At 41.9% G+C, this 25,656-nt stretch overlaps 1 protein-coding gene across 2 annotated transcripts in view; it reads right to left on the minus strand.

The window, feature by feature from the left end:
* Positions 1–25,656, minus strand: part of slc4a1 (solute carrier family 4 member 1 (Diego blood group)) — a 58,782-nt gene that overhangs the window by 27,779 nt on the left and 5,347 nt on the right. Inside the window, exons 2-13 of one of the 2 annotated variants that reach the window (XM_033035363.1) lie at positions 22,299–22,408; positions 18,676–18,829; positions 16,497–16,576; positions 11,006–11,070; positions 10,330–10,355; positions 7,872–7,942; positions 7,063–7,240; positions 6,267–6,402; positions 4,504–4,561; positions 3,181–3,256; positions 1,846–2,030; positions 775–988 (exon numbers count right to left, since the gene is read on the minus strand). In XM_033035363.1, the coding sequence (XP_032891254.1) occupies positions 775–988; positions 1,846–2,030; positions 3,181–3,256; positions 4,504–4,561; positions 6,267–6,402; positions 7,063–7,240; positions 7,872–7,942; positions 10,330–10,355; positions 11,006–11,070; positions 16,497–16,576; positions 18,676–18,829; positions 22,299–22,331 (1,276 nt within the window). In that variant the 5' untranslated portion in view covers positions 22,332–22,408. The remainder of the gene's footprint in view (positions 1–774; positions 989–1,845; positions 2,031–3,180; positions 3,257–4,503; positions 4,562–6,266; positions 6,403–7,062; positions 7,241–7,871; positions 7,943–10,329; positions 10,356–11,005; positions 11,071–16,496; positions 16,577–18,675; positions 18,830–22,298; positions 22,409–25,656) is intronic. The other variant, XM_033035364.1, reaches the window with a different exon arrangement.

A 25,656-nucleotide genomic window follows, 5' to 3' on the forward strand; every position in this document is an offset into this window, starting at 1 on the left:
AAAGGGCCTGTTTCCATGCTGTTTCTCTGAACTAAACCAAACTGGACTAAGCTATCCACAGATAGAAAGTCACCATCCTGTCATTCATTACTCTTTGTAATGACATTTTTTTGTTCATAACAGGTTAAAAGAAATGACTTTTTCTACATTTGTACTATCATTTACTTTGCATTATTTACAGTATCCATTTCACGTGATTGTCATGCTATTTGGTATTTTCAATGATTGTTCCTTCCTTTTTCTAATACATAATGCCCACCAGTCATCATAAATACCTGATATTACGCATTTTTAATTATTTTAGGCAAATATATAAAGAATCACAAAAAGTTGGCCTCAGTCACAGTAACTGTGAAAAGGCAGGAATGTCATCAAAGCCCATTTGCTTCATTGCTTCAGGGAAAGAGATGTCATTTATAGGCAATTTGCCCCATCCGCTACTTCTGACCCACTGAGGTTGTTGACTCTTATCTGCCCCCTCAGTTCAGTGGTAATTGGGGATGTTTCATGAAAGCCGGCATGGCCAGAGCCTGCTATCACATAAATACATTAATGTCAAGGGATGTGTAAAAAGGAGCTGGTTTGCACTGAAGGTCGACACATAATGCTGGAGCAATTCAACGGTTCAGGCAGCATCTCTGGAGAAAAGGAATAGGTGACGATACGTCAGGTGAATAGGTTGCAAAAAGGCAGAGATTCTGCCTGACCCGCTGAATTACTCCAGCATTTTGTGTCTATCTTTAATGTAAAGGGAGCCTGACTTGCCTGACTTACCGATTTGTAATGGTACAGCCGTTTTTCCCAACTTCTTATCAATCTTTTTCTTCCTCTTCAACAGCATTTCATGCTGGAAGGGGATGACAGACCTTAGTAGATCCTCATCATGAACTTCTGTTGGGGAAATGACAATGCTGTAGTCCAGAACCTCACGGATACCGGTCAGCAGATCGCTGCGACTCTTTGCTTCATATGCCACTTGGCGGAAAACCTGGGAAAACAGAACATCATTAAACCTCCCCATTTAGATTTCAGAATATACAATGCTGTATATGGGTGTCAGGGGTTATGGGGAGAAGGCAGGAGAATGAGGTTAAGATAGATCAGCCATGATTGAATGCGGTGTAGGCGTGATGGACCAAATGGCTTGATTCTGCTCCTATTACATGAACTTATTAAAACCTTTCTCCAGACATCCTCAATATTAAGCAGTGTGTGGGACGGAACTGCAGATGCTGGTTTTAACCAAAGATAGACACAAAATGCTGGAGTAACTCAGCGGGGCAGGCAGCATCTCGCGACCAGAAACATCACACATTCCTTCTCTCCATAGATGCTGCAGCATTTTGTGTCTATTCTCAATATTAAGTAGCTGAGAGTGCCACAAGGGATGGGAGTGGCTGACCTTTTCCAGTTCAAAGATGTGATTACTAGCTATAAGCATCTACACTGAATAATATGAGGTTTTAGTGGCAACCAAGGATTCTCAGTATTGCCATCTGTAACTGGGAATTGAATTAAGAAACTAGACTTTTGACATGCACTGTGGACTATTTGCGATTTCAGTACATCAAATTATGTTTAATCTTGATGAGCAAATTCCAAGGAGTCAGTCGGGACAGTGGATAGAGTATACCTGAAAATTTCCATTTGCATGAACGCTTTTACAGCACAATTCTCGATGTAACAAATTTCGATTTGGGGGAAGCCCCATTAACGTGAGTAAACGAGTTCCTATATAATGGAGCATCTATCCAGAGAAGAAATGCTTTGCCAAGTTCCAGTAGTTTAATGCAATGTAAGAATTCAACATGTTGAGGTTTTCAAAGTTTCCCAAACGTTCCTTACCTTGTCTGCCATTAAAGTTGAAAGTGAGCGTCCAATTTCATGGTAGTCCAGATTAGAAGTGCTGGGTCCCAGGAATACAGCTATGAATCTGGTGGGGATGGGAATCCCCAGCACTGACTCCAAATACACAGCCTGCTCCAAACGCACAAAGGCCATTGCTGGAGAAGCCATTGTCTCCACACAACCTACAAGGGAAGGCATTGAGGTGTCCTTGAGTATTTTTGACATCACATTCACGTCTACTTGAGTTAATATTTAAGGTAAATCGTGGAAATGTCGGATCTGAGAATAAAGCCTCCAAATTATTCAGTTCAATCATGTATAGTACACGGCCAACATAACTTAATGGTATGTATATCTTTCTCCATTAAATACGTCTTTTTTTAAAATAAGTTCCTATAAATTCTTATAGATTTGAGAAAATGGGTAACAGCGATGAATGGTTTACAGAGTCATAGAGTCATACAGCACAGAAAAAGGCCCTTTGGTCCAATTTGCCCATGCCAACCAAGTTGCCCCATCTATGCTAGTCCCTCCTGCCTGCATTTTCCCCAAATCCCTCTAAACCTTTCCTATCCATATACCTGTTGAAATATCTTTTAATAGTTGTTATTGTACCTGCTTCAACTACCCCCTCTGGCAATTCATTCCAATATCTTACTTTTCTTTGAATGGTACCCGCTTAATTTGATTTTTAGTTTAGAGATACAGAGCGGAAACAGGCCCTTCGGCCCACCGAGTCCACGCCGACCAGCAATCCTCGCACATTAACACTATCCTTCACTAGGGACATTTTACATTTATACCAAGCCAAGTAACGTACAAACCTGTACGCCTTTAGAATGTGGGAGGAATCCGAAGAACTCGGAGAAAACCCATGCAGGTCAAGGGGAGAACATAAAAACTCCGCGCAGACAACACAGATCGAACCCGGGACTATGGCGCTGCAAGACAGCATCTCTATCGCTGCACCACCGTGTCGGCCTAATTGTTCATCCAAAGCCGCAGATAAGATGCGGCTGCATTTCGTTGTCTCTGTACTGTACCCTGACAATGACAATTAAAGTTGAATCTGAATCTGATAACCGAAAGGCACCCACTAGCAAACTAAGACACGGCATGAGCATAATCTGCATGTTGTTACTTTATCAGGATGTATCTACAGCTTCCTCCTTTCCAGCTTCCTGCATCTGGTTGATGTGAGTGATAGTGAAAGCAGCCAAACCAACTCACTTCACCACAAATGCCCCACAAGGACAGAAGAGTGTTCTAATTCAAACTATCAATTTTGTTTCCACTTATATTCCAAAGCACAAAAGGGAATGCCACACTTACCAACAAGAACCAGGGTGGCCTCTGTGTTTTCTGGAACTTTGTCCATTATTTCCGAGTGACGTCTGCTCTGATGATCCTTTCCACAAATAACAAAACATTGTAATTTACTTAAATGCAAACCCTTTCTTGCAAACCCCTTTAAATAACACAGGGTAGAATTATTACGAAGGGATGCTTGCTGTCAAATTTTACTCAACGTGGGAATGTAGGATGTGAGTGGAATAGAAAGAAAGCCAACAAAATATAATAAGAAAGCAAATACTTTGAAGGGGTAGTGTCCAGAAGCTAGCCCAGGACAGACAGGAGTGGAGGACCTTCGTTGCTGCCCTACATGCCAGGAGGCATAATAGGCAGTAAGTAAGTAAGTCAGTCAGTCAGTCAGTCAGTCAGTCAGTCAGTCAGTCAGTCAGTCAGTCAGTCAGTCAGTCAGTCAGTCAGTCAGTCAGTCAGTCAGTCAGTCAGTCAGTCAGTCAGTCAGTCAGTCAGTCAGTCAGTCAGTCAGTCAGTCAGTCAGTCAGTCAGTCAGTCAGTCAGTAAGTAAGTAAGTAAGTAAGTAAGTAAGTAAGTAAGTAAGTAAGTAAGTAAGTAAGTAAGTAAGTAAGTAAGTAAGTAAGTAAGTAAGTAAGTAAGTAAGTAAGTAAGTAAGTAAGTAAGTAAGTAAGTAAGTAAGTAAGTAAGTAAGTAAGTAAGTAAGTAAGTAATACTTTGAAGAACAACCAAAGGAAAGCTTGTAGAGCTTTGTGCCAAACATTTGATTCCAGTTAAATTGCAAGTTACTTGGGTATTCCTGAGTATTGTTTTTTGTCATTTAAACTTGTTGCACTAAATATCATGTATCCATTTATGGGAAAGAATGTAACACTTTGTTGGGCAAACAGAAGGTAAACCTGTGTGATTTACTGAGTGGCTTGGATTAGAACCTTTTCTATATGTGCTGTAAAACGGAGTGATCAAAAGAAAGTTTCTGTTGAGAAAGGAAAGAACATACAAGGATTTGAATACGTTTCAATGGCAGGTGCCCAGTGGCAGAATCAAGCACTCTCAGGCTCAATACTGAAATGAATTTAGTCCCATTTCAGGCTGAAGTATAAATGTATGGCAGGAAGTGATTGTTTCCTGCGCTTATTTTCCAAAACTGCCTCAGCCATGCAAGGCTTTGACCAAGGCTGAGGTTTCCAGTCTTATTTTGCACGGATATGACACAAAAATCACCCCATTATTGACAATTAGCATAATAACATTTAATCTTCATCTTGTTGATAAACTACTCTTCATTAGGAGGTAGTACACATTTCCAACGCAACTACTGAATTGTTGACTTACCTCTTTTAACTTTGTTTCAATATCCAGATGACCACTAACATCTTCATCAAATTGGTGTCTGTGGTGAATAAAAATACAGATTGTCGACTATATTTATGTACAGTATGATACTGCATTGAAGAGAACATTCCCTGAATTAACACATCTGTAATTGTTCAGCTATTCCTATTTTCTGTTAGTGTATTATGGTAGATAAATTCACTGGACCTGATCAAGTGCATCCATGGATATTGTTGGAAGCTAAGGAAGGGGGGGGGGGGGGGGGGGGGGGGGTGGTCACTGGCAGAGATATATGTATCATCTTTGGACTGGAGGGCTGTGATTCTATTGAACTTAATTTAGAGATACAGCATGGAAACAGGCCATTCAGCCCACGAGTCCATGCCGACCATCAATCCCATTCATGCTAGATCTATGTTATCCCACTTTCAGATCCACTCTCTACAGACTAGGGGGCAATTTACAGAGGTGATGTAACCTACAAATCCACACGATTTGGGGATGTGGGGGGAAACCGGAGTACCTGGAGGAAACTTATTCAATCACATGAAGAATGTGCAAACTCCACACAGACAGCACCTGAGGTCAGGATTGAACCCTGGTCTCTGGTGCTGTGAGACAGTGGCTCTACCAGCTGCGCCACTGTGCCACTTTTAAGAAAAGCTGCAAAGAAAAACCTGTGAATTACAAGCTGTTGAACCTTACATTAGTGGTGGATAGGTTATTGAAGTGAAGTCTGGTAAATAGGATCTACATGCATTTGGAAAGGCAAGGACTGATTAGGGAAAGCACATGGGTCTGTGTGTCTCATGAATTTGATTGATTTTGGTGACCACGAATATTAATGAGGGTAGTGTGGTAGACGTTATCTACAAAGGACTTTCTCAAAGCTTTAAACAAGGTACCTCTTGGTTGGCTGGTGTAGAAGGTTCGATCACATGTAATCTAGAGCCATCTAGGCATTTGGAGATTAATTGGCCAACATTTTAGCGGTTATGCCAATTGGATACAAAGTTGGTTTGGTGGAAGGAGTCAAAGGGTAGTGATAGTGGGTTCTTTTTCAGACTGCAGGCTGTACCACAGGGGACTGATGCTGGGTCCACTGTTATTAATTATTGATTATTGATTTATTAAGGATTTGAATGTGAATGTAGATGCCATGGTTAGTAAGTTTGTGGATGACACTAAAATTGGTGGTACAGCTACGATGGTGAAGGTCATCTATAGTAACATTCGGATCTTAATCAATTGAGTGATGGCCCACGGAATGGCAGATGGATTTTAATTCAGTTGTTGTACTTTGGTAGCACAAAACCGGACAGGACCCGCATAGTAAATGGTAGGGAGTGCTGTAGAACAGAGAAACCTAGGGATGCAGGTACATTGTTCCATGAAGGAGGTTAGGTCACCTTAGATAATCCTACATGATATCACATAGAGAGTCATAGAGTCATACAACACAGAAACAATCCCTTCGGCCCAACTAGCCCATGCTGACATAAAATGCCCTATCTACACTAGTCCCACCTGACCCCATTTGGCTCGCACCCCCCTAAACCTTTCCTGTCCATGTACTTGTCCAAATGTATTTTAAATCTTAAGAGATTTTCAGGCAAAGTTACCCAATTAAGAGGTTTTTATCGAAGAGACCCTTATCATTCCTAAAGAATTTTGCAAAAATTGTTGCTCCAGTGATTTCCTATGACAAACATATGACAGTCCGAAGGAACTTTAAATCAGCTCTGAAGAGATGGTCATTTTACCTGTGTTTTAAGAGCAAGGTTTTCAACACAGTGATTCTCATTTGTGCTCTGATCTGATCTTTGGCGATCATCTCTTCGACAATGTGAACACTAATCCCAGACATGGTGGTTTCCTTCAAGTCAAACAGGACAGCACCTGATAGAGAAAAATGAATCTGTTTTTAACCGGCATTTGTAAACAAGTTTAATTTAGTTTAGTTTAATTTAGTTAGTTTAGTTAAGTTTAGATTAGTTTAGGGATACAGCATCCCCCAAATCCATGCTGACCATTGATCATCTGTTTATACAAGTTCTATGTTATCCCACTTTCTCACGCATTCCACACTGGGTACAATTTTACAAATGCCAATTGACCTACAAACCAGCACGTCTTTGGGATGTGAGAGGAAACCAGAGCACCCGAAGGAAACCCAGGCGGCCACAGGGAGAACATGCAAACTCCACATTGACCAGCACCCGAGGTCAGGATCGAACCCGGGTCTCCAGCGCTGTGAAGCAGCAACCCTACCAGCTGTGCCACTGTTGCATCGAGTAAATTCATCAGAAATGCATTACTTTTACATATTAAAGTTGGACTCAGGGAAACTATTTGCAGCACAATTTGAGAAGGATTAAAATGGATAACAGATGCAATAGCAAGGAACTGCAGATGCTGGTTTATACCAATTTAGATACAAAGAGTTTGAGTAACTCAACAGGTCAGGCATCATCCCTGAAGAATATGGATTGGTGACACTTTGGGTTGGGACCCTTCTTCAGACTGACACTAGATATCTTCAGTAGACACTATACGTACCATTGTTGATGGCCCTTTGTACTTCCAGCAGACACCTGAAACTGAGACAAGGGACATGTGGTTTACTCCAACGGTCTGTTTCCTCCTCGAGCTTCTCCTCGTACATTATCCATCGTGCACGTTCCTTCCAGTAAGATTTCTCCCCATCCTTCGTCAGTTCATTCATTTCAACAAATGCCTGAGGTAAGACCCAGAAGAAGGAGATAAAGTGACTGTACAATCTATAGAATTTAACATTAAAATGTATTAATCACAAGAATATAACTGGCAGTAACTATATGATAATAAAGCACTTCTACACACAACTTTAAAATAATGTAATTAAAACCAAATATGGAGGTTAGAATTTGAAAATAAAGGATGATGTATGGTTCGAATTCACCTCACCAAGACTCCAGATGTGAGGTAAAAAATAAATTACATTCAACACTGGTGACGTGGCTTTCATGGGAAAATAAATAGAACAAAGTAATGCTTTCCCAGAAGTTTAAGTAGAAGTCCCTTGGACTGTTTTAGTGCAAATTGAGTTATACTTCACTCCACACGTGTGGAGATTGTTCTTGAGAACACCTCAGGCAAAAAAGCCTTAGGCTAATGGAACTCTTTAATCTTGCAACACTTTTCAGAAACAAGCTTAAGAAACAGCAAATTATTGTGATTAAGTCACTGATAAGTTAAATTAAGTTACTGTTACCAAATGATTAATAGTTGCTTGGAAGCCATTCCTCAAGTAGTTTTATCGCACACTTGAATTCAATTTTTAGAGCAGTTATGACGAGACCTTTATTCCCAAAACTGTAAAACTGTACCTTGTGGAAAGTTTCTTTTCCAAAGTTTTTGTTATATGTGTCAGACTGAAACGGGAGACTTCCTGGGGGATCTATTCACAAACAGAACGATTTTAGGTAGAATGACTTCAAACACATTTATTATTACTGGAATAATATTATAATTTTTAATTTACATTTTATTTCCACGTTGATAGTCAGACCTCTTCATAACATGACTGTGTTGCCAAAAATGATTTTTATATCATTATCAATCCCATAATACACCACAGTCCACATTGTGAGGTGATTCAGGTTCGGGTTCAGGTGACAGTAGACGCCATCATTTGAATTGGAAAAACTAGAAAGAATTCAACTTTCAGGGGCGGCACAGTGGCGCAGCGGTAGAGTTGCTGCCTTACAGCGCTTGCAGCGCCATATGGCCCGGGGTTCGATCCCGACGACGGGCGTTGTCTGTATGGAGTTTGTACGTTCTCCCCGTGACCACTTGGGTTTTCTCCGAGATCTTTGGTTTCCCCCCACACTCCAAAGACTCACAGCTTTGAAGGTTAATTGGCTTGGTATAAATGTAAATTGTCCCTTGTGTGTGTGGGGATCGCTGGCCAGTGCGGACTCGGTGGGCCAAAGGCCCTGTTTCTGTGCTGTATCTCTAAACTAAACTAAACTAAACTAAACTAAACCAAACTAAACTAAACTAAACTAAATTAAACTGCTGTATGTTTAAGAAAGAACTGCAGATGCTGGAAAAATCGAATGTAGACAAAAATGCTGGAGAAACTCAGCGGGTGAGGCAGCATCTATGGAGTGAAGGAATGGGTGACGTTTCCGGTCGAGAAGGGTCTCGGCCCGAAACACAAACTACTGTATAATCAGTTTAATTATAAAGTGCTTTTTTGCTATTGGGCAGCTGTACTATTATGAATGGAGTCAGCGGGTGAAGCAATTTGTTCCTGCTCCTAAAATGCATCTATTCTTAAAACATTTCCTACACTTATTAGGCATTCCATGTTTATCTGTGTTTCCAGCTCCATTGTTAATCTATTTAAAATATTCTAAATGGATTATTTTAAAACACAATCCTCCTTTAATAATATTCTCTCCGATGTATGTTACTCAATTACAAGCACTGCAATCTTTTACATATTTAGTCCAGTTTATATCTTTCCTCATAATTTATTATCTTTCACACCAACTAGCCACTGGGGTTGCTTTCTTTTATTTTAATATCCTCCTTGGACTTTCTGTCTTCTTTTCACTAATAAATTATCTGTCCTCTCCACAGTAACCATTAGTGGCAAGGCCTTTAACAGCATTGATGTACAGAGGGATCTTGGGGTCCAAGTAAGAACTCCGTGAAAGTGGAAGCACAGATAGAGAGAGTGGTAAAGAGAGCATATGGTAGTCTTGCCTTCATCAGTTGTGGCATTGAGTATGAGGCAGGAAGACATGATGCAGCTTTATAGGACTTTAGTTCGGCTGCAGTTGGAGCATTCCGTACAGTTCTGGTCACCCCATTACAAGAAGAATGTGGAGGCTTTTGAAAAGGTACAGAGGAGGTTTACCAGAATAATGCATGTATTAGGGGCTATTAGCTACAGAGAGAGGTTGGACAGATTTTGATTTTTTTCTTCTGGAACGCCAGAGGTTGAGGGGAGACCTGATAGAAGTATATACAATTATTATGAACATAGATAGGGGTAGACAGTCAGAACCTTTATCCCAGGTGGAACTATCTAATATTAGAGGGCTTAGCTTTTAGGTGAGCTTGGCAACATTTAAAAGAGATGTGCAGGGCAAGTTTTTTACACTGAGGGAGGTAGGCACCTGAAGGTGCTGCCTGGGATGGTGATGGAGGTAGATACAAATGTGGTGTTTAAGAGGCTTTTGAATAGGCACATGGATATATATGCAAGGAATGCAGAGATATGGCTCAGGTGCAGGCAGTTAAGTGTTGGTCTTGGCATCATGTTCGGCACAGACATTGTGAGCTGATGGGCCTATTCCTGTGCTGGACTGTTCTATGCTCTGCGTTGTCTCCAATAAATTACCAGCACTAATCTTGTTACTTACAAAAATCTCTATATCTACAAGAAATCTGGCTTTAAATTGTATATAAAACTGTGAACACATCCTTAATTCTCAAGATCCGCCAAAGAGGAAGATTGCAACCTTCACGTGCTCCGCCCTGTTTCAACGAATGCAATCAACCTGGCGAGCACAATCAAATAAGATCAAATAGAACAAGTTGTCCTACAACTTTAGGCTGTGCACGCCATACGCAAGAAGAAGATGACCTGTCTAAGATCAATATTTCAAATCAACTCTTTGATAAGCTTTTACTAACTTTCTTTTATAAGTCTGATGACATTGCCTTTCACCTCTGTGAAAAGTTGCTTTTTGGTGCTTTATCGGCAAGAACATTTGAAGTGATTGACTTGTTGAAAACATTAGATATAAACATTTGATATGAGCCACTTACCCTTTTGCAGAATAATTTTTCCTCTGCTACAACACAAAAGTAAAAACAACATTAGAATGCAGCTTTGGGTATAATGCAAATCTTATATAGTCCAAAGGAGAGGAACTCTCTCATGAGAGGAATGGATCAGGTAGACGCACAGAGTCTCTTGCCCAGAGTAGGGGAATCGAGAACCAGAGGACATAGGTTTAAAGTGGGGGGAAGATTTAATAGGAAGCTGAGGAGTAACTTTTTCACACAGATATTGATTGAGCTACTTTCACTTTCAAGCATTGGGTTTCTTGAATGGTTGTTCATACAGTATATCTAAAGGAATTTGCAAAATACAAGAATTATATCAAATCAATCAGACGATTGTGCAGGAGGTTAACTTTCACTGTTGGATGCGTGAATCAAACTCTACTTGTATTGAGCAGACCATACCATGTGAACAGACAAAATGGTAAGGCATGACAAGACCAGTTGGTTGATCAATCATGCACCTCCCTTGTGTGGGGTGGAGAATCGTGGATAATCATGGCCAGAGAATTCTCATTCCTCCTCTCATCCTCACACATGGGGGTCAAAAAACGCATGGTCAGTAAGGAAGAAATCCAGTTATAAGAAAGCCCCAAACCGACATCTATCCACAACGTCCCATTACAATCAGGTAAAGAAGCTTTGAGGTGTCACGTACCTGGGGTCTGCGGCTCCCGATATGAACCTCGAATGAGGCTTGGGACTTTCTTCACCTGTGGCCAACTGAATAGAGAAAGTAAATAGGGGGGAAAAATGACAATTTATCAATTCTGACAGAATTGGTACAAACTATTTACAAGTTACACCTATCACAGCCCCAATTACCAAGTGGTCACCAATCAAAGTATCAAGATCACATGAACCTCTTTACAAGGCTTTACAACCTGTTTTTGTATATGGAACAGATTGATTCATTCAGCCACAAAAGGACATGTCCCATTACCACCACCACCATTGGTAATCTATTTCTCTTAAAGGAAATACTAATGTATACACCATTTAAAAAAAACCACACACATATATATCCTCCCATAGTAGCATGCCAGTATATATCAACCAACAACTAAATAATATACTCATTATTTAACACTAACTATAAATTAATTGAATCTCAAAGCTGACGAAGGTAGACACAAAATGCTGGAGTAACTTAGCAGGACAGACTGAAGAAGGGTCTCGACCTGAAACGTCACCCAATTCCTTTTCAGCAGTGATGCTGCCTGTCCCACTGAGTTACTCCAGCATCTTGTGTCTACCTTCGATTTAAACCAGCATCTGCAGTTCTTTCCTACACATAACATGTATGCTAAGCTAGGTCATTAGATTTTTTTTATACCCCTGGTAAAACCTTTGTATTTATCCACAGGAAAAACACCACCAATCCTGCTGCTGCAATGTCCTCCAAATTCAGAGGAAGGACAGGTATTCTCTCTCAGACCAATATGCCAGGTATGATGACCCAGTAACACTTGGTCAGCTCCATTGGGCAGGACATGCCATTCACATGGTCAACATCAGACTTCTGAAACAGACACTCTATGCTGTGCCATGCCATGGTGAGACAGTATACATGGACAGAGGTAAAGATTTCAAGGACGTGCTCAAAGTCACCTTGAAAAACTGCAACATCCCACTGACTCCTGGGGACTTCTAGCTCATGGCCATTCAGGTGGAAGTGTGAACTGCAAGTCCATGCTTCAAGAGCACACCTGAAGTCCTGCAGAAGAAATGCTCCACCTCAAAAACTATCCAAGCATCTGCTCCATCAGCCACCACCAGCCCACCTACTGAAGAGTCTACAGTACCCACATTGCCCTCATTAACCACCTCAGAACCCACATCACTGGAGTGGATATTAATCACTCTTGATCTTGAGAGATTGCCTAAGGGGAGAAGAAGAAGGCACATGTATTAATTAATAACGCGTCATGCTACCCGTGTGATTTTGGGAGATTACTTGAAGAATGTTCTATCAATCTGTGTTCATTAGCTATGCAACCAACACTTTTTACTTCTGCACTGAGTGTGACAAACGACCATATATTTTTCAGATGCTCAATGTCTCTACTTTGTCTTGGACAATGCAAACCTTGGTGACTTTACATGGACCAGTCGCGATGCCTTTGCCTGGAGATTACTTATCAAAAGTATGCAGTTTGGTAACAGAGTCACCGGGAGAAACAGCAAAATGCTCACTCACTTTACTGCACTATGTAGTCATGGATCATGATATTGTCATGGTAAAGGTGTGCGATTAATGGACGGAGACAACGTGACTGTGTGAGAAAATGTAGAAAAGATCTGAATGAGGTTAACATTGTAAGTAGGTTGGACTGGGTGGGTGAGATTTAGTTTAGTTTATTATTGTCACGTTTACTGAGGGGCAGTTGAGTGCTATCCAGTCCGCAAAAAGACTATACATGATTACAATGAAGCCGTCCACAGTGTACAGATACAGGATAAAGGAAATAATGTTTAGTTACGTAAAATTGGAGAATTCAACATTCGTACAGTTGGGTTGTGAGTTACCCAAGCAAAATATGAGGAGCTATTCCTCCAAATTGTAATGGAGGACAGACAGTACAGGAAGGTCAGTATATGAATGGGGGGGGGGGGAGTTGAAATGGTTAGCAACTGGGAGATCCCGTAAGCCTTGGCCAAGCGTTAGTGTTCAGCGAAACAGTCTGTGAGTCTACTCTTGGTTTCACTTATGTACAGGAGCTCACATCTGGAACACCGGATACGGTAGATGAGGTTAGAAGAGGTGCATATGAATCTTTGTCCCACCTGGAAGGACTGTCAGGTTTCCTGGATGTAGTCGAGGGTTGCATCTCCTGTGTTTGCAGAAGAAAGTACCCTGGGGGGTTATCTCAGTGGGGCATGTCGTTTCAATGCAGAATAGTTTAACAATAAAATCATTGCTGAGATGCAGCCTGACTCGTTGAGTTATTCCAACACTTTGAGTATTTTTCTGTAAGCCAGTATCTGCAGTTCCTTTATCCAAATAACTTAACAAGGTAGGTTAAGTGTGCAACCACACCTTGATGAACATGTCACCTCAACCTTCTCAATCCTACTCCAGCACATCGCTCCCAAACAGTGCCCCCCCCCGCCCATCCTCGTAAGTACTTCCTCAAATCCTCATTTGATCATCCGACATTGACATTCATCCTTACGCAACGTCACACTTCTCTCCCACAGGTCAACTCAACATTTGCTTCCCATCCATCCAGCGCAGTTATTCACATCTCACTCCCTTCCTCTCCAGAGAACAAGGTGAAGGAGTAAAGAAGTAGAGGGGGTCTCCATTGATTAGCTGTGGAGGACATCATGAGAGCCTCAATATGCTTGGCCTTTACAAATGGGGGGCTATGGAAATGCAGTCACTTGGTGACAGAATGTTTAGTTTAGTTTTTTTTAAACGAATGATATACATGAGCCCACAACTAAACTGCAAAGGTCACGTCACTACCACTAACTGATTTTGAAATTGACAAACAACAAAAAGTGGTCAAATTGGTGAGCTGGAATAGTGTAAATCCCTCCGCTTCTAACCCCCCCAGCCCAAACCCACACGGTTTTGCACCTTAAAATTTATTCAGGTCACTCAACTTGTGGCAGAATCCAAAATTAACTGTCACGACAAGATGTTTACAATTATATCCAGTAAGAAAGTACAAAGAAAGATCTGAGTTTAGAAAGTGGTTGAAGTGGATGCATCTACCACAGATGTTAGTTGAGGCATAAGGCTTGTATATTTTCGAAAGGAGATTGGGCAACAGATATACTTTCAAGGGTCTCGACCTGAAACATCACCCATTCCTTCTCTCCAGAAATGCTGCCTGCCCCGCTGAGTTACTCCAGCATTTTGTGTTTACCTTGGGCAACAGATGAGCAGGTATGACTGGAGGACAGGGAATAGAAAGATGCTTAGAGACTGGAATGGTGGTGCAGCGGCAGAGTTGCTGCCTTACAGCGCCAGAGACCCGAGTTCGATCCTGTGTCTGTATGGCGTTTGTACACTCTCCCTATAACCACGTGGGTTTTCTCCGGGTGCTCTGGTTTCCTCCCACATTCCAAAGATGTGCAGGTTTGTAGGTTAATTGGCCTCAGTAAATTGTCCGTAGTGTGTAAGATAGAACTAGTATGGGTGATCATTGGTCGGCGCAGACTTAGTGAGCTGATGGGCCCATTTCCACACTATATAGGAGCAGGGAGGTTCTACTGCAGTTGTACAGGGTCTTGGTGAGACCACACCTGGAGTATTGCGTACAGTTTTGGTCTCCAAATCTGAGGAAGGACATTATTGCCATAGAGGGAGTGCAGAGAAGGTTCACCAGACTGATTCCTGGGATGTCAGGACTGTCTTATGAAGAAAGACTGGATAGACTTGGTTTATACTCTCTAGAATTTAGGAGATTGAGAGGGGATCTTATAGAAACTTATAAAATTCTTAAGGGGTTGGACAGGCTAGATGCAGGAAGATTGCTCCCGATGTTGGGGAAGTCCAGGACAAGGGGTCACAGCTTAAGGATAAGGGGGAAATCCTTTAAAACCGAGATGAGAAGAACTTTTTTCACACAGAGAGTGGTGAATCTCTGGAACTCTCTGCCACAGAGGGTAGTCGAGGCCAGTTCATTGGCTATATTTAAGAGGGAGTTAGATGTGGCCCTTGTGGCTAAGGGGATCAGAGGGTATGGAGAGAAGGCAGGTACGGGATACTGAGTTGGATGATCAGCCATGATCATATTGAATGGCGGTGCAGGCTCGAAGGGCCGAATGGCCTACTCCTGCACCTAATTTCTATGTTTCTATGTTTCTATATCTCTAAACTAATCTAAACTAAACACAACTAAAGAAACAAAACAGATTAAGGTAAAGTAATACAAAATGATAGACCCCACGCGAACAAGGGAACCTTTTGAACTTAGAAATAAGAATACAAGAAAATTTAGAATTAAATAATGACTGGTTACACCACAGGCAGAACATGTTGAAGATCTCAGCAGGACAGGTTCCAACTGATCTGCTGAGTTGTTTCCAGTATTAACTGTTTCTATTTCCGATTTCCTGCATCTGCAGTTTTAAAACAAATCATTAACTATCTGGATTACTTCTTCTACAAGGTACATACAGTCTGATCTTTCTATCATATTACAGACTTTCTCACATTTATTTATCCCCTTTGATAAACGTCTGTAAACACTGCCCAAGTTTGATCAGGTGGAAATCAAGGCTAATTGATCTATCTTTCTACCTATGTTCCTAATTCCACTTCTCTTGGCTCTATCGATCCAAAGTGCCATGCCATACCTGTCAGAACAGTTCAGAACTGCCATTTTTTTTGGCAGTGTGTGAAATTATTTATAATGAGGATGGAGTATTAAGGGAAGGATAAAGAACCACATAAGAACTAATGTTCACCATAATTGCTTGACACTGCTCTCAAAGAAGTGATATTTGGAAAGAAACAGTCTTCTCCCTAAGAGCACACAGTACACAGCACCCTGGAACCATTTGATTACTTGCTAACCTCAGTTTTGTCATAAACGAACTTTGGCGCGGTTTCGTGTAGGAAGGAACTGCAGATGCTGGTTTAAACCGAAGATAGACAATAAAAGATAGACGCAAAAAGAGACCCTTCTTCAGTCTGAAGAAGGGTCTCGATCCGAAACGTCATTCATTCCTTCTCATCAGAGATGCTGCCTGTTCCGCTGAGTTACTCCAGCTTTTTGTGTCTATCTTTGGTTCTGTTTTTCTTGAATTTCGTGATATGTGAGATTTTGACTGCTCACTGTATGTGCTTTGTTCCATGCACCATGAACTTTATTGCCTTCCCTCACAGTGGGAAACGTTGATTCCGCTGTGTGGGGATGCTTATGTTAAACTCTATCGTGTGTTGTGATCTTTTTTATTCGTATGGCTGTATGGTAACTCAAATCTCACTGTACCAATTGGTGCATGTGACAATAAATGTAACTTGAACTTGACTTGAACCTGAACTTGAAGTAACACAACACCTTTGCAGAAGGTCAATGCAGTCCACGCTGTCCAGGTATATTGAGAACAAGTGAAAGCAGGGCAGTGGCAGACAGGTGATACATCAGCCAATAACACACTCTGGGACACAGAGCAACATAGCTCTTTACCTGATCCCCATGTTCTGTCTTCTCTTGCTGACTATTGGCGGAGGGTGCGTGGGGACTGCGGGCAAATGAGTCACGGAGGTCTGTGAGAGATTTTTTAAAAGGAACATTAACAAGGATGCACTAAGTTGTGTTGTTCAATTAACCTCATCAATGTATATTCTGAGAAACCCATTTTAATTGACTTCTATGAGTATTTTTATAAATGTAACTGCATGGAACCAAGGAGAACATTGATGGTTACAATTGGAGCTTAGATAAAAGGTCAGTAGACAGTTGGCTATCAATGCTTCAAGGTCAAACTTCCAGATCCTGGAGTGTAAGGTTTCTCCATCTTGCTATTTGTTGTTCTCACCTCTCTCCTGGATTTTATTACTATCAATGTTTTTCCAAAATTTGCTATACCTTAGTCTGGAATCAGAATTTCGTGAATCCTCAGAAATAGACACCAATGACATAGACAACACAGTTTCTCGAGTTTGCTGCACCTTTCAACAAGATTACACCCGATTTTCCTTAATATCTCAAGTCCACTTTCCCATTCTAGCCTTATATTCTCAGATGCCATTAGTATCCACAAATCCAGGGATTTCAGGCTTAGATATCCAGAGTCCCAAGAGAAGATGGTTCCAAAGATACATAGTCCTCAGAATGAAGACATTTCATTTTGTCTTGGTAACAAACATTAAATTATTCTCCAGATTCTCCACCTCCAGCTTCCAGGGTCTTTGACCAAAGGCAACAAGCCCTCAGTGAATAAACCCACCAAGCACTCTCACATCTTCTTCTACTCTTTTGAACTACACCAAGTTTTGGACAACCCTCTGCAATTTCTCTTCATCTAATAACCTTTTTCTTCCCAGGAACAAGTCCAGTTGAATCCTTGTTCAGTCAAATATATGTTGTTTTTTGCTAAGATAAGAGAACAAAATTGTATGTAATACTCCAGGCATGCCTGAACCATAGCCAAACAAATATGCAGCAAGACTTCTTCTTTCTAAAATCTAGCTAACTTGCAATAGCTTTAGGGTCAGAATCCATCAACTGCTCACTCTTAGACTCATTGAATCACTGCAATTGAACTTGCTACACCCTTAAAGTCCTGTCTCACGGTACGAGTTCATTCCAAGAGCTCTCCCGAGTTTGCCCTGATTCGAACTCGGAGATTTACGGTAATGACCACTCGTGCACATTTTTCAACATGTTGAAAAATCTTCATGAGTGCTTACCTGCCATTAGCGAGTCTTCCCGAGTACCTGCCGTTAGTGTTACGAGCCGCTAAGAGACGTTCCTGAGCTCCGACGTACCCGCCACGTTCATTCTCCGTGCTTATCATGTGTTTGATTTTTTTTAAAACTCGGGAGAGCTCTTGGAATGAACTGGTACCGTGGGACATGGCTATTACTCCCAATATCTAAAGTCAATGACTTAGAATTATTCCTATTTATTCTTGGAATTTAACCTTGATGATCCTTACTCCTGGACTCTGAGCGCATCAACCTTCATTCCCGAAGTCTCAATTCATGGAACCCTCACTGAATTCTCAACCCTGGAGTCTGAACTCACTGACCTTTCAATCCTGGAGTCTGTACTCGATTACCTTTCAACCGTGAAGTCTAAACTCATTGAACTCTCACACCTGGAGTCTGAACTGACTGAAATGAAATCTCACGCCTAAAATCTGAACTCATGGAATCCTCAGTCGTGAAGTCAGAACTCAATGATCCTCATTTTTAGATGATGAACTGACCGGCCTGTTCTCCAGCAATCTGAAACATTTGAACCATCACTCCTTGAGTCCAAACTCATTGTACTCTCACTCCTGCAGTCTGAACCCAGTGATCCTCTCTACCGGAGTTGGAACATGTATCTGGTTCAGGCTAAATGACAGCAAATACTGGATGTGGGCAAGACTTTCAGCTGAAAGAAACAGTTTTTTCCAACATTCATTGATCATCTATTGGCTTTGGGGAAAGGCTTAACCAATATGTTGTTGTTTTCTTCTGAATACAAAACATTTGCTTCCTCTTTTATCCAATTTTATTGAAAAAATTCCTTTATCTGTATCAACTAGTGGTAAAATCTTTTTGTGTTAAGCGTTAACTATGAGTTAACAAATTGAAATGAGCTCACTATTTTGTAGTTTTGAAAATGATTTAACACATTTTTTAATTCTACTCACAATTAAAAATATCATCATCATTCAATTTAGTCTCTTCCGTTTCAAAGCCAACATCCTCATAATTCGTCACATCCAGAGATCTGTTCAAGCCATCTGCCTCTTCATCACTGAAGTCACCCTTAATGCCTCTGCGTGAGGAAGGGTCCTGTTTGGCCTTAAGTGGAACAACGAACATCTCTTATTGTACCGAGTGGCAGAGGTGGAGAGATATTGGGCATTGAAGATCAGATGAGTGAAGAGTGAAGAAGTTCATCATCCATCAACAATCCCCCAACAAAAGAAAATAGTTTGCTTCTTGCATGAAGTACATCATGAGAGATTTTGATATTCTCATTCAGTTGCGTTGACTACCGCAAGAAATTGGACGAGGTTACTTGCATTCAGCATCTAATCTCACTCCTCCAATAGTGGAGCTTCAGTTCAATAATTCATCAAACAACATTGATATTAGCCTTGTTTTACAGACAATTAACAGTTCAGTTAACAGGTTAATTATTTTAATAACCTAGTTCCTTCTGCAAGTAATTCCCTTTAGCCTGTATCTGTATATCTGGAGGACTGGCCAATTTTTGTGCCTTCCACCACAGTGATGAATGCTGTGGTGGATGTTTGTGTTAAATTTTTATTGTGTATTGTGTGTTCTTTATCATTGTACCACTGCTGACAAATTCATTTCACTTGCACTTTATGTGCAATGTGACGAATGAAACCGTATTGTATTGTACACTGTGGATGGCTAGATTGTAATCATGTATAGTCTTTTTGCTGACAGGATAACACACGAGAAAAGCTTTTCACTGTACCTCAGTACAGGCGACAATAGTAAACTAAACTAAACTAATATCCCACAGTGGTAGTTTGGAGTAATTTAATGTCATCATACATGATTCAATTTTCCTCAATAATAATCGCATAATCAGCATAATGGTAAGACCATTATTACAGATTTGTTTTAGTAGGACTTTTAAATAAATCTGCAGATTCGGCTTGAAATATTAAGGCAACCGAGAGTGAACAGTTCTTCTCAGCCACTTGTGATGAGCAACACTAAACTTTGGAAGCAGAGTTCGGAAAGGTCACACTCCCACTCTCAAATATTCTGATTTTCACCTTTCTTGCACTCCTGTGAATGTTACGTATTGGTGTGATTTGTACAAGTGGCCAGTTATCTCATGCTAGATGTGCCTATTTAAACGTAACACCCGTGGGCCGACAATGCCTCTAAAGCTGGTTCTAAAAGTTGGCAGAAACGCACAGTCCATTTTTAGGAAGGAAGGCTTTGCATCATTGGGATATCCCCATATTTGGGAGAGGGGTTCCCAATGAACAATTTAGCCACTGATATTAATGGCTTAACCACAACGTCTGTGTTAACTGCAGCTTATTGACTGGCTGTGTCAATTGTGGATCAATATCACGAACGGCTCATATTATTTAAAGCCAGGCAGGACGTGGACTCTGGTCATGCATGGATTGATTGAGTCTGACCTTGGGGAGGCACGGTGGCGCAGAGGTAGAGCTGCTGCCTTACAGCGCCAGAGACCTGGGTTTGATCCTGACTACCTGTGCTGTCTGTACGGAGTTTGCACGTTCTCCCCGTGACCGTATGGGTTTTCTCCGGGTGCTCCGGTTTACTCCCACATTCCAAAGACGTACATATTTGTAGGTTAATTGGCTTTGGTAAAGATTGTAAATTGTCCCTAGTGTGTGGTACTGGTCGGCACAGACTCAGTGGGCCGAAGGAGCCTGTTTCCATGCTGTATCTGTGAACTAAGCTCAAACAACTAAACCTTGGAAACAAGAAAGTGCAGTACAACATAGGAGGGAATGGTTCCAATACTCTTGGATAATGCAGAGGATTGGAATCAAAGAAGTGGGAAAGAAAGACATATACTGTGACTGCAGACGGTACAGAATGTTTCCAGATATAAGACTATATGGTAGACACAAAATGCTGGAGTAACTCAGCGGGACAGGCAGCATCTCTGGAGAGAAGGAATGGGTGACGTTTCGGGTCGAGACCCTTCTTCAGAGTGAATGGGTAGTGGGAGTAAATAAACAGTGAGATCTGTGCTTCAAATCAAGCATCAAGGATATGAGAAACTGTGAAGTTTAATCACCGTAAGTTCAGTGAATGTATTCTTCTACCTGCGGCAATAGCCTCAGTCACATCTCAATTCACCACACCGCCACTGCTCAATCTCTGACAATCTCCATCAGTTGAGGGTCATGCCTGACATTCATACACTTCACCACACTCTTCCACACCAAGTCACCCAACAAGCTGTGCACACTCGGAAGCTTTTCAAACGCTGTCACTGCATGGTTCAAATAGGCTCCACATCTCTCACTGGTGGACCTCCTGCACACTGAGATGGTGCATGTCCTGATGAGGCAGGGAGTAACCAGAAGGGGACGGGTGTGTTTGTTTTAATCACCGTGAAGGAGACAATGTTGGCCATTATTGTAATACAGTAAACAATACTTGTTTTAACGGACCCCTTTATAACGGATATTGGTTATAACGGACGGACCTGCCGTGCCACGCCGGCTCGCACGATCTCCCCAGCCAATACTTCTGACGCCACCCCGGGTTGCAAGGTCCACCAGCGAGCCCTTCTTCACCCACCACAGGATCCAGTTGATGTGACGGTTGTTGCAGGCTCACGTTGTAGCCTCTAGGGACAGCGCTGTTCTTCAGGCCGCTGTTCTTCAGCCCTCTCACCAGCTGCCGCTTCTTTCTGTCGGCCATCGCTTTGTCCACTCGGCCTCTGCCCCACTCCACTGCCGCCTCCACCTCCACCTCCACATTGGAAGATGTCGGCGACTGCACGGGTGAAGGAGGAGAAGCCAGCGGGGGAGCGGACGAAGCGATGGGTGGGAGTCCGCAGTGACTAAACATGTCCTGCCAATAGCGGTGGCCTGAAGAAGGTGCATCTTGTTGGGGGCTACAATGTGAGCTGCAACAACAGCCACGTCAACCAGTGAAGAAGGCCTCGCTGGTGCAGACCAGCGGCATCGCTGCCTAGTTTATAAGGTGAAATGGCACAAGGTGCTGGAGTAACTCAGCAAACTGAATCAGTCTGAAGAAAGGTCCTGGCATCATCGATCCATGTTCTCCAGAGATGTTGCCCAACCCATTGAGTTGCTCCAACACTTTGTGTCCTTTTGTGTATCAACCATCATCTGCCATTCTTTGTTTCAACTACTGTACAAACAATGATAATACCTTACTCAGTTATAGTGGATAATTGACAATAATGGACACCATTCCCCCTCCATGGCCCATTATCACGACACTGTACAGTTGTGGAGCTGATAGTATGTGGCTGGGCTGAAACCATAGAGGTTGAGGCATGGTCCAACTCCAACCTTATCCTCCTCACATCTCACCTCCTTCTCAATGCATCCTCTTGTCAGGCATGTGGCAGGGATAGGTGCAGGACATTACCTTAGACATTGGTCCTCAGAAGAATGCAAACTGCATGGAAGTTCTCAGGCGTTTCTTTAAAGACACTTGATCATTCTCATTTCAAATGCCAGGCTACTGATCATTGCATCTTATTTTTGTGAATGTCTTGAATGTGCCTTTTATTAAACTGATCAATCCTGCATTTACTTACCATCTGGATTTCGTAGGATCCTTTGTATGCCATGTTGCTTACTTCCTAAACGCACTCCAACTTATTAACGTTATCCTTCTGCACTCTTATACAGATTTCGATGACATGTCCTAAAATATAAAAATGTAAAAGTGAATGTACTTTGATTATAGTAACATGTCACATTTGTAATCATGCCTTCAACATAGTAAACTACTGCAGGAATGTCATCAAATAAAATTTGTATCTAAGCCAGGGCTAGAGGGTCTGAGCTACAGGGAGAGGTTGAGTAGGCTGGGACTATATTCCTTGGAGCACAGGAGAGTCGCATTTAGAGAATTATATTCAGTACAGGGCACAATGTTATAGGAAAAATGTTGTCAAGCTGGAAAGTGTACAGAGAAGATTTATGAGGATGTTGCCAGGTCTAGAGGGTCTGAGCTAGAGGGAGAGGTTGAGTAGGCTGGGACTATATTTCCTGGAGCGCAGGAGGATCACCCCTCGTGATCTTATAATAGATCAGGTAGATGCACAGAGTCTCTTGCCCAGAGTAGGTGAATCGAGGACCAGAGGACATAGATTTAAGGTGAAGATGAAAAGATTTAATAGGAATCTGAGGGGAAACCTTTTCACACAAAGGGTGGTGGGTGGGTTGAACGAGCTGCCAGAGGAGGTAGTTGAGGCATGGACTATCCCAACATTTAAGAAACAGTTAGACAGGTAAGGAGAGGTTTGGTGGGATACGGACCAAACGCGGGCAGGTGGGACTAGGTAAGCTGGGACATGTTAGCCGGTGTGGGCAAGTTGGACCGAAGGGCCTGTTTCCACACTGTATCACTCTATGACTCAATGTCATGGGGAATAATTGAGAACAGATTGAAAGCTGATGTAAGGTATGTTTTAAATGAGGGGAGAGATGTAGAGAGATGGGTGAATTTCCAACTCGACACCAGTGGTTTGTATCAGAGCACAAACTGCCAATAAATGGTTTTGTCCAACACTGAACTGAATGAGATGTGAACCAACTTGCAATCAATGACAGTAAAATAGAGCAAATGGTTTTGAAGAAAGGTCCCAACCCAAATGTCATGTTCTCCAAAGAAGCTGCCTGGCCTGCCGAGTGACAGATTCTTGTGATCGATCGACAGATTTCATGTTTAGGGGTTAGTTTAGTTTATTGTCACATGCACCGAGGTACAGTGTAAGTTTTTGTTGGGTGCTAACTCGTCGGCAGAAAGACAATACATGATTACAATCGATTCATTTACAGTGTATAGATACATGATAAGGGAATAACATTTAGTGCAAGGTAAAGCCAGTAAGGTCTGGGGTAGTCTGTGGGTCATCAAAGAGGTAGATAGTAGTTCAGCACTGCTCTCTGGTTGTGGTAAGATGATTATTTTGCCTGATAACGGCTGAGAAGAAACTGATGTGGTTGAGAGGGAAAGATAGATCAGCCGTGATTGAACGGCGGAGTAGACTTGATGGGCCGATTGGCTTTATTCTGCTCCTAGAACTTATGAGTTACCTCAGCACTTTGTGTCCTTTTTGTAAACCAGCATCTGCAGTTCTTTGTATCTACAGCAAATTTGTTATTGGTCTTTGTTGTATGCATACATTATTATTTATGTTTATTGTTGTATGCATAAATTAAATTTTAATTGAAAAGACATTAAGTAGAAAATTAAGAATGTTAATTATAAATCCGGCTTGATGTTCTTACACAACAGTTAGATGCTTCTAAAAAGCACCCACTAATATTTGCATTAGCCAGGACCAAGGTTGCGAAAGTACATTGAAAAGCCTGCAACCTGCAATAACGGCACAGGTAACTACCTTAGCACCTCATACTCCTCCAATACACACAAACCTGAGGTGATTTTTATTAGAATCAGCTCAGCTAATATTTCCATAACCGTGCCCTTCATAATCAGGGTCATATTAGATACATTTATCAAATCAGTGAATGTTTTATTAACTGAAGTGGCTCAGGATTAAACAAGGAAGCTGGATTTCATCTAAATCTTCTACATGGTGTCAAGCAGCCATTATCAATCCTTTTTGATGTTGCCCAAACATAATCATCGCAGGTCGGATGTACTTTGTAAATAATTTAATCCTTGGTGTATGGGGATCATTGGAAAGGGTGGCATTTGGTTTCCATGTAGAAGGTGCTGCAGGGCATTTCTTTGAGCCTCTGTGGTCATTGTGCTGAGGATATCCCACTGCAGTGCTCAATAAATAGGTGCAGCACCTGATGAAGCTGGAGTGACGTGTATCAGGTTCAGAAGGGTGTGTGAATTGTCAGGGAATTGGAACGTTCCTGTCCATCTTCAGTCCTTCCTGATGGCAGAAGTTGTGGATTTGAGAGGTTCTTGAATGTCTACTTGACCCAATTAACCCGCTTCAGCTGAGTAAACCCACCTGCCGTCTCCCAGTTCAACAAGAACCAGATTTGTCAAGCCTACCAATAACAAATGAAGCTTTCTCCTCACCAGCTGGGAGGTCATGTTACAGTTATATAAGACGCTGGTGAGGGCACATTCAGAGAAGATAATCCAAGTTGTTGCCAGGATTCGAGGGACCGAGTTATAGGGAGAGGTTGAGCAGACTAGGGCTTTGTTCCTTAGAGCGCAGAAGGTCAAGCGGCTTTTCCGGTGGCGAAGGGTTCCAACCCGAAACATCATCTGTCCATTCCCTTCCCAGATACTGCCTGACCCGCTGAGTTCCTCCAGTACTTGGTGTTTAGCTTTTAACTAAGTCAGACAGAATGCCCTATGTTGTATTATGATACCAGGCTCCGTGGGAAATATTAACTCATGCCAATCACATGCTATTTGGCTTTTCCAAAATGAAGGTAGATCATTTTTTTCTTGGGGCAGGTTTGTAATACTAAATGTATTAAGAACAAGGGGTTCCTCACCAATTGCCCTGACCTAGAGTACAAAGGCACAATATCTGTTGCTGCCTGCTAATATTTTGTTTTCAAGATGACATGCCCTGAGGTTCTGTGACCTTTATCATGTCCCATGTTTCAGATTGTCTGGACATGATATGTACTGCAGTCTCCCTTGTCTGGTGTCTAGATGCTCTTTGCAACACAGCAGAGTGTCTGAAGTGGTATAGTGTAATGTTTTCAGTCTGAATGCTCTGCTCTATTATGCAGGTGTGTGGTTTACTTATTGTTAGGAGGGAGAGAAAGATCAGCCATGTTTGAATGGTGGAGTAGACTTGATGTCCGAATGGCCTAATTCTGCTCCTATCACTTAAGAGCTGATGACCTTATATTCTCCAAGTGTTCCCAGAGATGAGGTGTTCAAATTTAAAAGGCCACAGTATTATGACTTGGCCACAGGTGGCACAGCTGGTAGAGCCACTG

Source organism: Amblyraja radiata, chromosome 16 (assembly GCF_010909765.2).
Source record: "Amblyraja radiata isolate CabotCenter1 chromosome 16, sAmbRad1.1.pri, whole genome shotgun sequence".
In the NCBI taxonomy this organism is placed as follows: domain Eukaryota; kingdom Metazoa; phylum Chordata; class Chondrichthyes; order Rajiformes; family Rajidae; genus Amblyraja; species Amblyraja radiata.